At 40.5% G+C, this 17,613-nt stretch overlaps 1 protein-coding gene across 2 annotated transcripts in view; it reads right to left on the bottom strand.

Moving 5' to 3' along the window:
• CRMP1 (collapsin response mediator protein 1) overlaps positions 1-17,613 on the bottom strand; it is a 127,299-nt gene that overhangs the window by 48,470 nt on the left and 61,216 nt on the right. For both annotated transcript variants that reach the window (XM_089677390.1, XM_089677391.1), the window contains exons 2-5: positions 16,199-16,287; positions 13,302-13,486; positions 5,104-5,268; positions 3,366-3,427 (exon numbers count right to left, since the gene is read on the bottom strand). In XM_089677390.1, coding sequence (XP_089533516.1) covers positions 3,366-3,427; positions 5,104-5,268; positions 13,302-13,486; positions 16,199-16,287 — 501 coding nt within the window. The remainder of the gene's footprint in view (positions 1-3,365; positions 3,428-5,103; positions 5,269-13,301; positions 13,487-16,198; positions 16,288-17,613) is intronic.

The following is a 17,613-nucleotide window of genomic DNA, read 5'->3' as shown; positions in this document are numbered from 1 at the left end:
TTATTTGCATTTAATTGTAATGGTTCAAAGAATGTTCGGAAAAATGTTCGGCCCTCCACCATGTTCACTTCATCCAATCTGGCCCTCTTTGAAAAAAGTTTGGACACCCCTGGCATAAAGGATTGATTTGCATAGCTCTACCACAAAAAATAGAGAATAAAAACCTTATTTTGAGATTAGTGAAACCTTCTGTTTCAAAAATAACCTGCTACGCTGTGCTCTGGTGCGATGGAGGGGTTTTTGGTTCCTTTTAGCCCACCTCATCAGTATATATTTTCTCATCACTTAATATGACTGTCTAATGTGTGCTCTGTAGAGTGTGGCCAAATCTAACATACAAAAGATATATATATAATAAAACCATGCATTTATTAGATGTTGTAGGAGTCCATGTACAGCACATTAAAGAAGAACTACAGATGTACTGAAAGACAATATATTCCTTTAAAATGATGACATGAATTAATAACTAAATAGAACTAGACCCTTTTCTACTTTCCTCGAAATGGTACAGCAGATTTGTAATACAACACCCACAAGAACCATTGACTCAATTCACAAAAACCTAATGGATGTGTCATTTCCATTACCCTGTATTATATGTTTTACGAGCAAAAATGTCATTTTAAATCCACTAAAGCCATTAGAGCATGGGCCAGCTGGATTTATGGCACACACTTTGTTTTATTGATTTTTTAAAGTATTTTGACCATGAAAATCAACTCACAAGGATTATCAAATGGCTTCTTCAAATACTGCTACGTCAATTTGGAGGCATATGTGAGTTTAATGAGCTATTTATTGGGAAGAACCGGAAAAGGAGCTAAGAAAAATTTTCCACTAAGTCATATTTATGTTTGTGAACTGAACATTTTTGGGGGAAAATACAGTATGAGATAAAAAATTGAACAGATTTAAAACATCTCATCAATCTTAATGAACTGAGCCTTACGACTGCACAATTTATACAGATCAAAGAATCACATTTCCCCAATGGGAGTTTTTTTTCCCAGGCTCAGATCTATTTAATGGACTTTCAGGGAGGAGTGGCTACTAATATCACCTAATGTTCCATTTTGGGTGAAAAGATGTAAGATTTGATCCTTTGCTTGATCTTTAAAAGCTTGCAAGGAGAGCCCCAACAAACACCCTGGTACAGGTGTGACAGGCTAAGGCTACATTCACAGGGGCATCTAGGACCACACAGTTTGCTGCGTTCAAAGGCAGCCAGTTGGTGTGTGGCCAGAACATGCCGAAAGGCCAAACCAGGGTGCACACTGTCTGCGTTCACGATCAGTCAGAGGCTCTATGCGCATGCACAGTCTCAGGTGAGATGGGAACAGTGATAACGCCACCCAGTGATTTGTACAGAGTACTGCACTCCTGGTCGCACACAATGTGTGAGGGCAGCATTTAGAACCACCAGGGAATATCTACTAATTCTTGTAGGCAGCTGCCACAATGATCCACTAGACTGAGGATGCAAGACATGAGCAGTGTCTCATCCACCCTCCTAATAGATTTTCATTAGGAATACAAGCAGAATATTTGCAGTGTATAACATCATTAATTCACATAGCATTTATTCATATCAATCCCTGTCCTCAAGTAGCATCCAATCTAAGGCCCCGATCTCACATTTACTAGGGCCAATTTCCCTACCAGCATGTCTTTAAAGCATGTGAACAAACCAGAGTACCCACAGCAAACCCTGCAAGCAGACAGAGAATGTGCAAACTCCATGCAGGTTCACAAAATAGTGTCACGCATATATCTCTATAACCTCCTGAGGAAGTCACATGATGTGATGTAACACGTAGAGTGGGCCAATGACGTCAAGCTTCTAAACAGGAAGTTTACGAGCCGCCATCTTGGAAATTCCTGAACACATTGAAAATACATTATAACAAGGTTTTTTACTGTGGTGTCCCAGCAGAACACTTTTAAATATAAGTGCACTTTGTTTTTTATTAAATCACGCTATATTTATATATTACACTATGGCAAGCGTTTCTGTTTACATATGCGGAGGATTTGTGGGATAAAGAGGAGACGGGACCGTTTGCAGCAGAGTGAGGAGGAAAGTGGAGTCATCTATGCAGTATACCTACCCCGGTAAAAAGGAAAGGCGGTATTTGACATATGCAATTTGGGTCATAAAAGAAGGTGAGAGTATATATGTATGTCTCTAGTAGAGGAGCACCTATAGGAATATATGTGGATATAACCAATAAAGAGCTCCTGTTTTGTGAAGGCATTATAAAGGCATGGATTAAGCACACATTATGGACTTTTAAGTTGTATTCAGTGTATTCACCATTGTTGCATAATCACATGGTTTGGATGCTTTAATTCATATATGAGGTTATAGAGATATATGCGTGGCACTATTTTATGACATATCTTTTGTGTGTGGAAACACATGTAAGTGTCAGCAGCACTGGTATACACAGGAATTTGAGGAGTTATTTGTTGCGCTGAAGTTTTATTTGTACACAAACTCCATGCAGTGTCCTTGTTGAGATGCAAGCAAAGGACACCTACTTTGGTAGGTGTCATCAGGAGACAAAGTAAAAGTGCACTTTCACTAAGAATGATTGATTTTATTTATCCCCATGGCCCTTGAAAAATTGCCAATAAAATGAGTTACCTTTTCTGAAGAAAAATCCTACTTCCACCTATTCTACCTGCAGCCAAACGTATCTTCAGTAAAGATAACACATCATATTAGCAACACAAACAGTTCTTATTTTTAAGTCTGATGTGTGTGTGATATTACTGAACCAATAAAAGTTTTACATATTTCTACTGTAAAGTGATTTTTCCTTCAAACGAGTAAATCCGTGATTGAAGTCTAGTAGGGGTGGACCCTGTTGTGGTCATAGGCTGCTACCTCTCTGACAGCAATAAAAGGAAAATGCTTGCCAGATGGTAGTTTCTTGAATGTGTATAGAGGAGTGCCTGGTGCAAACGTTCATCTCACTTGAAGGACTTCTGCTGGCTGTCCTCAGGAAACATTAATGTTCATCAAGTCTTTTCACAGATCCCTGTGTGCATTCTGTGTCCTGTGTGCATTGGCTGTATCTGATGCTCTTAACCATTAAATGTTTTAAAAAAGTCTATTAAGTGAGATGAATGCTTGTACCAGGCGCTCCACCATACACATTCAAGTTCTTATTTTTAGGACTTCCTATGAATGAATCCTACTATGTAGCTGTATTCCGGAAGGAAACACATTGCATTGCAGTTCAGTCTACAGCTTTCATTATAAGCAGAAAGCTAAAGGTGTATAAGCTACTACAGTAATCTAATAAAATCAGTCAAATAAAATCTCACAGATAAACATAAAACGTTGATTGAAATACCTGGCTGTCTGACATTTGGTATATATCTTTGTAGGCCATGTACACTTGGAAAGAGTTCACACCTATTCCAAGGAGAAGAGAAAACATTGTTAGGATAAACACAAATCCTAGTTACATTATTTAGTACATTTATGACAATAGAAAGTATTGTAACCTGTGGATGCCAATCGCCTGCCAAGACTGGATTTGTACCTCAGCAGTCCCCAGGCCTAGACGATGTGATGGACTACTCCTGTAACTGGGGGAGACTGATAGTGAGGCCCAGATGGTCATTTTCCACCAGACCACTTCATGACACATGAGGCCAGCCCAGAGATGATAAAGGTTCCCTTTATTGTTGAACAGTGCCCATGCTTAGACAGTACTAGAGTGGCTTCCACCAGTCTCATGTATGAAAGTGTCTGGTCTTCCAAACCAAGCTTTAGCTATACATTGCTGCTTTACAAACAGACACAAGAACGAAACCATCCAGACCAGACTTTTCATGCCTTATTAGCAAATATCCATCAGCTGCCATTCTACTGTCGAATGACTGTGCTGTCACTGGCTACTGAGTCAGTCTCATTGGACAGTAGGATAACAGTTGGGCAGGGCTTAGTGGAAAAGCCAGGCGCTAGTAACAAAGTGAAAGCAAATCAGAGAAAGGTTAAACATTTTCTGGCTAACAATGGTAATAGCGGTAATAGAGAGAGGCTTTTTTTTCAACAAATTACTGAAATGTCATATGTTACCTATGCAAGAGGTGGTATTGTAAGTGTAAAGTCGTAAGGTGCATGAAAAAACACAAGGAGCCAATCAGTTAACATGTCCACAGGAAGTATACTGAAAGGAATCAGAATCAGAAAACAAGAGCAGAGTAACAGAGAGATAAGCTCACCATTATTCTGCTTCTCCCTTTACTGTCCAATCACAGGCCGCAGGTTGTCCAGGATGACCAGGGCTTAGAAGAAATGAGTTTAATGATGACGGCCATCAGACTGAAGACATCTAGTGGCAGCAAAAAATACTGTGGGGGAATTCTCTAAATTGAAGCTGAATGTTGCAAACATTTATTTTATCTTTTAATTGGCTATTCTGCTTTAATTGCTAAATGTATGTGATGTGGGAAACGCAAACAGTTGAAACACCACTTTACATGTTGCATTACACAGGAAAGAAGGTATTATCTGCCTCCGGGAGCAAAGAACAACAGTTTATACACCTGCAGTGTATTGTGAATTCAGAGAAATTTAAAGAAGCTTAATGTTGGTGAACTGGTATCTATTAACTGTGATATTGCCCTTAATTCCTTATTGTAAACATACTGTTGGTGTTGTGCCACCATGGGTCACACAATTCAACCTTTAGCTAACAGGACTAAAGTATCCAGCCATTCCCCGATTCAAGTTCCAGCACTATGATGTACTGAGACTTTGTTTTTTTTACCATGCTTCGGTCAGCCACAGACCCAGAAGATGTGACTGACCCCAAATGTATAGGTGTGATCCAACCACTTTTGGGGTAAACTCTCTGCAAAGAATGCTGCCTAATCACGAATGCTCAGTTTGACCAACCGTACATGTTTTGTCAATGGAGGGGAAGAAAAAGCAGGAGGGTGATGGTCTCTACCAGTGCTATCCCTTCTCTCAGTTTCTTGATTTGCCTCTTTGCAAACATTATTCTTGAACAGTAAACAACAGAGGATTAGAAAAGGGATCCCAATGATAGCTTAAGAATCTGATCAATATATAGGTATTACCTTTATCTTGCATAAGAATGTCTAGCTCCTCCCGGATGCCATCATACCAACAGGTAATGTCTACATGGAGGGAATAGTCACAGCAGGACTTTGTATCAGCCACCTCGTGCCACTTTTCAAATGATGTCAATATATTTGATCCAGGATCAGGAACAACGTGGTCAACTGGGAAGGAATAAACATAAATTACCAACTAATAGTTTGTATGATCTAAGTTAATCTGGGTTAATGGTACATAAGTAAGGATCCTTTCTAGATAAGACTGAAAACTGAAGCTCAGCAAAAACATCAATTTTGTGATTACCTATTATTACAGTGTGTATAGAAAAGAATCACCCCCCTTTAAAATAATCCCATTTTGTTGCTTTGCAGCCTGAAACGTAGACAGACACAGTTTTTGTTTTATCCAACTGTATTTACAATGTAACGTATAACATCCAAGCGTTTGACACAGTTCCCCACACACGGCTAATGTGTAATGTAAGGTCTACAGGATTGGAAAAATGTACAGTTGTGTTCAAAATAATAGCAGTCAGACATCACTAACCTGATCAATCACTGTTTTTGGTAGAAATGATATTTCTACATGGCAAATAATTTACTAGCAGGTGTAGTAGAGTAATAAAAATCCAACAGACCCAACAGTCATGACATGCATGCTGCTGATTCTGTGTAATTGAATCACTAATTGAAAGGGGCATGTTCAAAATAATAGCAGTGTGGAGTTCTATTAGTGAGGTCATTCATTCTTTGAAAAACAGGTGGCAATTAATGCCCTTATTTAAGGAAGGAAGGCAGCAAATGTTGTACATGCTGGTTACAGTGCATTTCTCTCTGAAATTCTGAGGAAAATTCCAGACATTGCTCAGAAGAACAGCGTACCTTGATTAAAATGTTGATTGGAGAGGGGAAAACATATAAAGAAGTGCAGAAATGATAGGCTGCTCAGCTAAAATAACTCAAAAAAAAAAACTCAAAAAAAAAAAATTATTTTGCGCTAGTAGATATAAAATTATCTCAATAAATCAAACATATAAATGGTGCAAAAAAAGTATATATGTGAAAAAATGTCCACACCTTAAAAAACACAAAAAACTAGCAAAAAATATATATATAAAGTGACAATGCCACCACCAAAAATAAACTCACCAGAGCTACAAAATATAATATATTATTTAAACCATATATTGCTCTGGGAACAGTAGTATTAACGATAAGTCATTCATAGAGGCATCTTCAAGGAATAGTATTCTGCAGAGACCAGATCCACATAGACCAATTTCAGATGGAGCAAGTTACTTTCAAATTATTTATCATCAAGGAAATCCACTTCTTAAGAAAGCCACCTTCAAACGTATCCAAAGAGGGAAATGCCAGACACTCGGAAGAAACAGAAGAGCTTCATGGTGCAGTATTATTAAAACAACATCTTTATTCAGTACTCATTGTACTTAACTCAAAGGGTGTCCCAGCCGACACCAGCATTAACAGCAATCACAGCAAAACAGACCCAGCTACTCGGCACATGCGCAGTAGCTCATTGGAAACGTAATGACGTCACATCGATCAAACTCCGCCCATTTTTTTTTTGAGTTATTTATTACACCTTATTGATTTTGGTGGTTTTTTTGCAGCTGGTATATTATAATAAGTGATTTATAGATATATATATATAGATATTCTTTTTCCTTTTCCATAGCCGCCATTATATATATATTTTTTCTGCTCAGCTAAAATGATCGCAAATGCTTTAAAATGGCAACCAAAACCTGAAAGATGTGGAAGAAAGCAAAAAATTACCATTCAAATGGATAGAAGAATAGCCAAAATGGCAAGGACTCAGCCAACAATCAGCTCCAGGAAGATCAAAGAAGGTCTAAAGTTACCTGTGAGTATTGTTACAATTAGAAAATGCCTATGTGAAGCCAAGCTATCTGCAAGAAGCCCCCGCAAAGTCCCACTGTTGAAAAAAAGACGTGCTGAAGAAGTTACAATTTGCCAAAGAGCACATTGACTAGCCTAAAGAGAAATGGTGCAACATTTTGTGGACTGATGAAAGTAAGATTGTTCTTTTTGGGTCTAGTGGCCGGAGACAGTTTGTCAGACGACCCCCAAACACTGAATTCAAGCCACAGTACACTGTGAAGACAGTGAAGCATGGTGGTGCAAGCATCATGATATGGGGATGTTTCTCATACTACGGTGTTGGGCCTATTTATCACATACCAGGGATCATGGATCAGTTTGAATACATCAGAATACTTGAAGAGGTCATGCTGCCTTATGCTGAAGAGGAAATGCCCTTGAAATGGGTGTTCCAACAAGACAACGACTCCAAACACACCAGTAAACGTGCAACATCTTGGTTCCAGACCAACAAGATTGACGTTATGGAGTGGCCAGCCCAATCCCCGGATCTTAATCCAATAGAAAACTTGTGGGGTGACATCAAAAATGCAGTTTCTGAGGCAAAACCAAGAAATAGAGAAGAACTGTGGAATGTAGTCCAATCATCCTGGGCTGGAATACCTGTTCACAGGTGCCAGAAGTTGGTTGACTCCATGCAACACAGATGTACAGCAGTTCTCAGAAACAGTGCTTATACAACTAAATATTCATTAAGTGATTCAAAGGAAAGCAAAATCTTCAAACGTTTTTCAGTTTATATAGTGAATGTTTGAGTTTGTAAAGAAGAATACAAACACTGCTATTTTTTTGAACAGTCTAATATTCACTTTTCTTCAATTTGTTTAGAGGAACACAAATTTGATATATTTTTCTTCATGTTTTGATTTGGAATAGAATGTGTAGTGTTCCCAATGCATTTGTGTGTATGGAAATAAAAGCTATTAGAAGGATTTTGAGCTTTATTCACTTTTTTCAACACACTGCTATTATTTTGAACACAACTGTAAATGGATAGAAAACTGGTTAAAAGGTTGTATTCAGAGAGTAATGGTTAATGATTCATTTTCTGAATGGTCTACGATTGTCGGTGGAGTACCCCAAGGTTCAGTGTTGGGACCCTTACTGTTTAATATATTTATAAACAATATAGGGTCTGGGATTAAAAATCCCATTTCAGTCTTTGCAGATGACACCAAGCTGCGCAGTGGAATAACGTCCTTACAGGATGTCTCCAATTTACAAGCCGACCTCAATGCACTGTTTAATTGGGCAACTATGTGGCTAATGAGGTTTAATGTTGATAAATGTAAGGTTATGCTTTTGGGGGCTAAGAATATGCATGCATCATACATACTAGGGGGGGGTACAACAGGAGGAATCAATGGTGGGGAAGGATCTGGGGGTTCTGGTAGATCACAAGCTTAATAATGGCATGCAATGGCCAAGCTGCGGTTTCTAAAGCGAGCAAAATCCTCTCTTGTATTAAAAGAGGTATAGACTCCAGAGAGAGAGATATCATATTACCCCGGTACAAATCATTAGTAAGACCTCATCTTGAATATGCAGTTCAGTTTTGGGCACCAATTCACAAAAAGAACATTGGGGAACTGGAGAAAGTACAGAGAAGGGCAACCAAACTGATAAGAGGCATGGAGGAGCTCAGCTATAAGAAAAGATTAGAGGAACTGAATGTATTCTCTCTTGCGAAGAGGAGATTAAGGGGGGATATGATCAACATATATAAATACATCAGTGGTTCATATAGTGAAGAGTTATAGTGTAGCGCTATTCACCTTGAGGTCATCTCAGAGGACAAGGGGGCACTCTTTACATCTGGAGGAAAATAAATTTAATCTCCAAACACGGAAAGGTTTCTTCACAGTGAGAGCTGTGAAAATGTGGAATATACTCCTTCAAGAGTTGGTTCTGGCCAGCTCAATGGATTGCTTCAAAAAAGTCCTGGTTTCTTTCTTGGATACACAGAATATAACTGGTTACTATTTATAGGTAAAGTTGATCCAGGGAATATCTGATTGCCTCTCGGGGGATCAGGCAGGAGTTTTTCCCCTGCAGGAACAGATTGGATCATGTTTTGCTGGGTTTTTTTTTGCCTTCCTCTGGATCAACTGTGGGTGTAGGATTATAACTTTTTTTTTTTTTTAATGGTTGAATTGGATGGACTTTTTGCTTTTTTCAGCCAGACTAACTATGTAACTATGAAAGATATAACACCAATATGTTAGAAAACAAAAAACTTAAACATGCAAAAACAGAATCACTGAATTGGAAAAAGGATCACCCCTTGTGTCAGTATTTTGTTGAACCACCATTTGCTTTAATTACAGCCTTCAGTCTATTGATGTCTCTACTAACGTTGCACATCTAGATTTTGCAATATTTGCCCACTCTTCTTTGTAGAACTGCTCGAGTTCAGTTTTGATGGTGATCATTTGTGGCCTGCAGTCTTCAAGTCATTCCACAGATTTTCACTGAGGTTTAAGTCTGGGCTCTGGCTAGGCCATGCAAGGACATTCACCCTTTTCTCCTTCAACCACTGTGTGGTCATTTTTGCAGTGTGCTTTGTGTCATTGTCATGTTGGAAGATAAACCTTCTTCCCTGTGACAACTTTCTGGCAGAAGGCAGCAAATTTTCCTAAAAAATGTAACAGTATTTTGCCCCATCCATTTTTCCTTCTATCCTGACAAGTGCTCAGCCATGCTGCAGAGAAACACCCCCATAACAAGATATTACCACCTCCATGCTTCGCTGGTGTTAGGAATGGTATTATTTGGATGCTGAACTGTACTGGATTTCCACAAGACATATTGTTTAGTATTGAGGCCAGATAATTCAATTTTAGTCTCATCTGACCAGAACACATTTTTTCATGTGGCTTCAAAATCTTCAAGGTGTATTTTGGCAAAGCTCAGTCATGACTGCATGTGGCCTTTCTTGAGGAGTGACTTTTTTTCCTGCAGCTCTCCCATACAAGTCACATTTGTGAAGAATTTGTGATATTGTTGTCACATGCACACAATGACCGCTCTTTGTCATCAATTCCTGCAACTTCAGAGTTGCTGTAGGCCTCTTGGTAGCCTCTCTGATCAGTTTTCAACTGGCTCTTTCATCCAGTTTGGAGCGATGTCCTGATCCAGGAAGGGTCTGTGTTGTACCAAATACCATTTCTTAATATTAAACTTCACTGTGCTTCTAGTCATTAATATAGCCTTCAAATTTTTTTGTATCCTGACTTGTGCCTGTCCACAACTTTATCCCGGAGATCTTTTGTCGGTGTCTTTCTACCCATAGTTGATTGTTTGCTTCAGCTGCATTACCAATAACTGAAATGCTCCACGAAAGCTCTTTTCTCACTGAGCTAATCAAAATTACCACAGCTGATCACACTTGAAAGTCTAATGGCTTTGTGTGCCATTGAGGTGATTAGCTTAGTCATTTTTAGGAGTGGGTGATCCTTTTTCCAAGTCAGTGATTCTCTTTTTGAATTTTTTTTTGACATGCTGGTATTATATCTTTCACTTGGAAGTCATAAGTTGCACTGAGAAAATACAGCTGGAAAAAAAACTGTCTTTCTTCATTTCATGCTGCAAAGCAACAACATGTGATTATTTTAAAGGGGGGGTGATTCTTTTCTATACCCACTGTACTGTGTCACCCTTGGAGAATTTTTCCCACAGTTCTTATCCTGACACAAGAAGTGATAGTAAATCTCTCCAATGGTGACAGAACCAGCAACAAAAAACAAAAGTTAGAACCTCTGTTGGCTTTCTTCCGTGTCCCATAAATTTTTTCCTGCTGTCACCTGGACAGGAAGTGAAGGGAAAAGTCCCCAAAAGGCTGAAATCCTAACCCTTAAGGGTTGATTTACTAAAACTGCAAAATCTTCAACCAAAACATTTTTTGGGAAATAAAAGTATATTGAAAAGATTTCCCCTTACTTGCTTAAAGTGGTCCTAATGGCTCAACTTCTTCTGTGCAGCAGCCTCCCCAGCCCCCCTAATACTCACCTAAGCCCCCTTTTGATCCCGCGATGTATACTGGAGTCTTGGCTATCCCAGGACTCCCTCTTCTCATTAGCTGAGACAGAAGCGTGAGCCATTGGCTCCCACTGCTGTCAATCACAGCCAGGTAGCCAATTAGAAGTGAGAGGGGGCGGGGCTGAGCCCCTGCTCCGTATGTAAATGGACACATGGAGCAGCGGGTTCCCCCAAAGCAAGCTGCTTGCTGTGGGGGCACCCGACAGAAGGGAGCGGCCAGGAGCACCGGCGGGGGACCCAAGTAGAGGAGGATCCGGGCTGCTCTGTGCAAAACCACTGCACACAGCAGGTAAGTATAGGTATGTTTGTAATTTTTTCCTTAAAAATTAAACCTTTAAAATCACTTTAAACAGTGACAACACTTTTTATTTAGAATGGCACCCCAAAGCCCAAGTACAGTAATAAAACATTATCACCTTCTACCAAGCCCTGTATGCTGGGTCATCCGGTTTGCTCATCAAGTGCAGAAACCAGACATAGGCTGTACCCCGCTCAAAGCTATCCACTGATACAACAGAAAAAAGCCAGAGAAGTACAAAGGGTATCCTCGTAAATGGAACTTTACTGTATGGGACAGGAAACCTAATGCCCCGTCTAGGACCTTCTGTGAGGAGAACCTAGGCACACTGTGCCGCTGCCTTCTATCTCTTGGGTGCAACAGTACAATAGCTGCCAATGTGTCCCATGTTGCACTATGCTAAAATATTTGATCCACTAGAGCACTGAACAAATATTCTGTCACTATAGTGTACATGTGTACCTTAAAACTGAACTCCGGGAAATAGACAAAATCTACCCTTACAGTGGGCCCGCCTCTGCACTGAATGGGCTGAATGCTCATTTAGTCTAGAGCTGAAGGGACAAGCTGTATTATGTATCTATCCCTCAGTCTGGCAGGTTACAGTTCTGTTCTCTTGAAGCTCCAGGAAGTAGGGAGTCCTCTGGCCTCATCATTTATAGTGCAAGGCTATTACCCTGCACTGTATTTGGAGGAAGCAAGCATGTGACTAAGGGTCCGAAGAGCCTAATAGGGGCAGCAGCACCGGACTGGTCACACAGATGGAGGGAGCCTGCCAGAGCCAGGAGTGAGGAACAATACACCACACCCCTGCACTTGTAGACTAAATGATTGTTTAAGTGTGGGGGAAGGGACTTAGATTTAGTATTATTCCCAAAGTTCAGGTTTAAATAACTTTATTAACCAAAAATTGGAGCCACTGAGCAGGTAGGTGGTTTTCCTAAATGAGCTTTATTGAGAGAGGTTGACTCTGAAAAAACTGAATGCATGGTAATAAGTATTACAAACAAAATTAAAAGGTATGCGCTAATAACAAACTTATACAAAAGTGTATGTCATCATCCAAAAAACATTAGTGTTTTAAATAAATTATAGTGTCCAAAAAAATATATATATATCTTCAGTGACTTGAACCAGTTGTGAGAAATCCACCACCAAAGGAGATTAAATAAACTCACCAGAGCTAATGGCTGGTCAGATTATAAACCAGCAACAGCGGGCGTAGCCTACTTGATGTGGACGTTAGAGAGCCTTGCTGGTCTGTGCTGTATGGGAGAGATCTGCGGTGAGCGTTAACTGTATCTCAACCCTTTTTTGCGATTGAAGCTGGTGTCTGTTGGACACCTTGTTTGTGAGTTTCCTTATACCTTTTTTATTAAAGAGATAAATGAAAAAAACGTATTGCACCATTATGTTCTCTTTTTTGTCCCTGAGTGTACTGCATGCTCTCATGGAGGTATGAGAAAGAGTGGAGAAGTTCATCATAAGAGCTTGGGCTGCAAAGTTGTTTGGCTGTGATTATTATTATCCGGAAGTGTCTGAAACATCACCATATCTATTTGGACATCGGGTTCATTGCTCCCAGAGCACAAGCGCTGTTGCTGGTTTATAATCTGACCAGCCATTAGCTCTGGTGAGTTTATTTAATCTCCTTTGGTGGTGGATTTCTCACAATTGGTTCAAGTCACTGAAGATATATATATATTTTTTTGGACACTAATTTATGTTTGGACACTATAATTTATTTAAAACACTAATGTTTTTTGGATGATGACATACACTTTTGTATAAGTTTGTTATTAGCGCATACCTTTTAATTTTGTTTATTGTTGCCAAAATTTATTTTGGGTGGGATATGCTGCTGACACTTTGGTGTTTTTTGTAAGTGGCGCTTTTTTCTTTTTTAATTTGGTTATAAGTATTACAGTCTACTCACTGATCATGGTAGTTCCTCCAGCTACAGCTGCCTTAGTGCTTTGGTAAAAGTCATCTAATGTTGCCATGCCCAAGTAGGGCTTCTGGAGATACGTGTTGACATCAATGCCACCAGGAATGACCATCCGTCCATTGGCTTCAATTGTTTTCACTCCTCCTGGAACAATTAGGTTTTCCCCAATTTGTCTGGTAAGAAAAACACAAAAGATACCAACTATCATGAGTGCCTTGTAGTAAAATAATAATTGAGCATAAAGTTATCAGAACTCTATGAATAGACTAATTAAGGAAGAATAAGCATAATGGCCCCAGAGCTTACACCTTCAAAAACCAGTCAGCAATGACAGCTCTATTATTCCTCTCCTATATGGTTTCCTTCAAGTCAAAACTTTTTCTTTTGTAAATCAGCACAAGGGACAGTGCTTACAGCGACTGAGAAGTGTTCCTTTTCCTCTGAATCACTCCTACCACTGCAACCATAATCCCCGGTGCTGTAGGGGTTAATACAAGCATTGGACCTGTCAAAGGCACTCTTCATGCCGGCCCTTTCTGCCCCCTCCTCCATTCTATAGCTTCCATCAGTGAAAAGTAGGGATGGACCGATACCAGGATTGCTGCCGATATTTTCATTAAATAAAGTACTTAAATTAATTCAATTAAATAAAGTACTCGATCTTGTGAAAATACTCCCAATACCTTAACCAATACTTTGCAGTGTGATTTGCGTTAATGGACACAAATTGCACCACAATGATTAGCATGCGATTAATGTCCAAATCGCATGCAGTTTCCCCACTGCTCCTGTGTGAATCCAGGCTTGTTATAGCCCGAGTTCACACATGAGTGGTGCAGGAAACCTCCCTGCAGGCATCCAATTCTGAGTCTCAGTGGTGAGGAAGGAGAGAAAGAAGACAAGATTTGAAATCCCTGCTGCTTTCTTTCCTCTCCTTGTAGCGATGACAGTCCGGGCTAGGCGGCATCTGATTGGTCAGCACCGTCCATGTGACTCAGCATGTTTCCCACACAGCTCCTGTGTGAACTCGGGCTATGGCAAGCCTGGGTTCACACAAGAGCAGAGGGGAAACTGCATGCGCTTTGGACAGGAATCAGATTCCTTTTCAAATCACATGCTATTCTTTGCAGTGCAATTTGCATCCATCAACGCAAATCACACCGCAAAGAATCGGTATCATCGAATACTAGACAGCAGCACAAGGGACACTTCATAATTACTGTGTGCACTGTCCCATGTGCTGATTTTTTTTCCTAGCATGGATTTTGGGGGGGACCCCACACCTTTTTTTTAATTTTGGTGTGGGGTTCCCCATAAAATCCCTACTAAACCCAAAGGTCCTGGTAAGGATTGGGAAGGGACCTCACGCTGGTTTTTTCTCGATTTTTTTATTTATATTAAGCTGTCCGTGGGGAACCTCGCTGACAGCTGATTAATCATTTCTTGTTAAGGATTTGGCGGGTGCCTGCTCCTTAACAACCATGTTGTTTACTGGTTGTTAAGGTCAACAGAGGCCGCCCACTCCTTAACGACTTGCCTACAGGCACCTTTACCCCCATTAGCCCGGGCGAATTTTCAGCTTTCAGCGCTGTCGCACTTTGAATGACAATTGCGTGGTCATGCAACACATGTACCCATATGAAATTTTAATCATTTTCACACACAAATAGAGCTTTCTTTTGGTGGTATTTAATTGCCGCTATAATCCAAAAAAGGAGCAAGAGAAAAAAAAAGGTTTTCTTTGTTTCTAGTATAAAATTTTCCAAACAGGTAATTTTTCTCCTTCACTGATGTGTGTTGATGAGGCGGCACTGATAGGTAGCAATGATGGGCACTGATGAGGTGGCATGGATAGGCAGCACTGATAGGTTGCACTGATGAGGTGGTACTGATGAGGCGGGACTGGTGGGCATTGATGAGGAGGCACTGATGATGCTGCACTGATAGGCAGCACTGATGGGCACTGATAGGCAGCACTGATGGGTGGCACTGACGGGCAGCGCTGACAGCCCTGACTGGTGGCACTGATGGTCGGCACTGATGGGTGGCACTGATGGGAGGCACTGCTGGGGGGCACTGGTGGGTGGCACTGCTGGGCACTGATGAGAGGCACTGCTGGGGGGCACTGGTGGATGGCACTGCTGGGAGGCACTGGTGGGAAAAAACTTTTGATACTCACAGTAAAGTGGTTGTAAAGGTTCAAGGTATTTTACCTTCATGCTTTCTATGCATGAAGGTAAAAAACATTCTGTATGCAGCATCACCCCCTGCCCCCAGCCATTGGCTACCGCTACTGTCAATCACAGCCAGTGAGCCAATAAGGAGAGAGCAGGGGCTGGGCCAAGCCACACTCCGTGTGATAATGGACACACAGAGCAGCAGCTTGGGTGCCCCCATAGCAAGCTACTTGCTATAGAAGCACTAAGCAGGAGGGAAGGGACTGGAGCGCTGGCAGGGGACCTGAGAAGAGGAAGATCGGGGCTGCTCTGTGAAAAACTATTGCACAGAGCAGGTAAGTATACCATGTTTGTTGATCCTTTAATATCCGTCATTGTTGCTGACATCTTGGTTTTTTGTGGGTTTTGGTTCTTATTTCACCTTGACTTGGAGGTCAACATGCAGAAGTCCATTCCTCCTGGGATACGCCAAAATAGTACACTAAGCTGTGCATTCACTAACACAGCACAACAGTGTGAACTGCCTGTTGCTTTGCATTCCAATACCCTTGTTGGTTTTCCCCATTTCCTATACTCTATCCATAATGTGAAAAAAAGGTTTTGGCTTTAGATATATTAAGACAAAGGGTGCGTGAAATTCCACATTGGATTATTGCAGTATTATCAATAAACAGAATTCCTTCTGCTGACATTTGTTCATTCACTTACTTAATAAGGCCATCTTCGAGGTAAACATCTGCGTAAAAGGACTGGTCATCATTAATAATTCTCCCACCTTTAATAAAAAGTCGGTCACTCTGGAAAAAAAAAAACACATTGCATTTACTGACAAAGATCAATGTATTTTGCCTACAAGAAGAAAGACAAAACAAGATCTGTACCGTTGGCCAACTCCATGCTTTGGACTTATTCAACCCAATCAGTCCTTACTTACTTTTCACAAACAGCCCGCTACTGTCCCCACTGCGTAAACTGGGACCTTTGATGACACTAATGTTATTTGTAGGGATCCTTCCTTTAAAGAGAGTGTCCCTAGTTAGTTTTCTATGTTGTTTTACAGCAAGACTGTAGCCAGCTTGAGCTTTTTGTTTATATTTTCTGCGCTCAGTAAGCTTTTCCTAAGCTTGGGCATTAGTTTGTGTGAGAAGTAATAAAATCTGAGTTATAAGTATTTATCCATCCCAGCCAATCACTGAGGATGATAAATGGAGCAAACCTTCAAGAGGGTTCATTCTCTACTTATTAAAACATATGGAAAGAACCATGATTTTTATCATACGGTCATTGGAATTAACTATGCTGCTCCTAAAGGGCCTACACCAACTAACCTTGCTAAAAACCTGAGCTTTTTTATTTTTTGGGTATCCTGCATTCCTAATCCTCTGTCTTAGACGTTTTTTCAGCAATAAATCTGTGAAAAATATTAAAGTAATTGGTAATTAACTGTTTTTCATTCCACCATCCCTTAAGGAGATCATTTCTAACCACTATATAAAAATTGGAAGAAAAATTCTGTACAAGGAACAACCGGTCGATTATCTGTTCCTTAGTATAGTGCTTTCAACAGCCTATTCCAACTGTTCAGAGAAAAAAAAACAAAGGCGCAATCTAGAAAATTCTTAATCGTATGTGAACACAACGTCTGATTTTCGCTATGTGTACAGTAGTTCTATGGAAATAATCAAATAGAAAAAAATGACATGATCAGACGTAACAAACATAGAAATCGTACATAAGAAAGAACGTTTGCCTTTGTCGTTCCAGAACCTTCTTGGAAAATAGGACAATGTTTTCGCCCCACTTTAGAGTTGAATCGCTTCAGTTTAAAGGAACAAGTCCCATGGCTGTCATCCGATCCTGGTGTACCACCCTCCTAGATAGCTAGGGGGAGCTAGAATAGGTTTTCAGCTATAAAGGCTGGAAGAAGGGGTTATTTCAGGTCAGGGCTGAGAGGCTCTGCAGGTCAGTTTCTTGCAACCTTCCCCTGCTCTGGAATCTTGAAGAAGATTCCCGAAGCAGTGGGTGGAGGTGAGCAGGGGCTGGCCTGCATATATGGCCAATCCCCAAGCAGGAAGCTTGGGGCCAGGGCATCCTTTAAATGTGGTGGAGCCTGTTCAGCAGCA

This window comes from Staurois parvus, unplaced genomic scaffold (assembly GCF_062004578.1).
Source record: "Staurois parvus isolate SC_StPar_1 unplaced genomic scaffold, SC_StPar_1.0 ptg000186l, whole genome shotgun sequence".
Lineage (NCBI taxonomy): Eukaryota > Metazoa > Chordata > Amphibia > Anura > Ranidae > Staurois > Staurois parvus.
The sequence above is the reverse complement of the archived record's forward strand: the minus strand, read 5'-3'. Positions and strand labels throughout refer to the sequence as shown.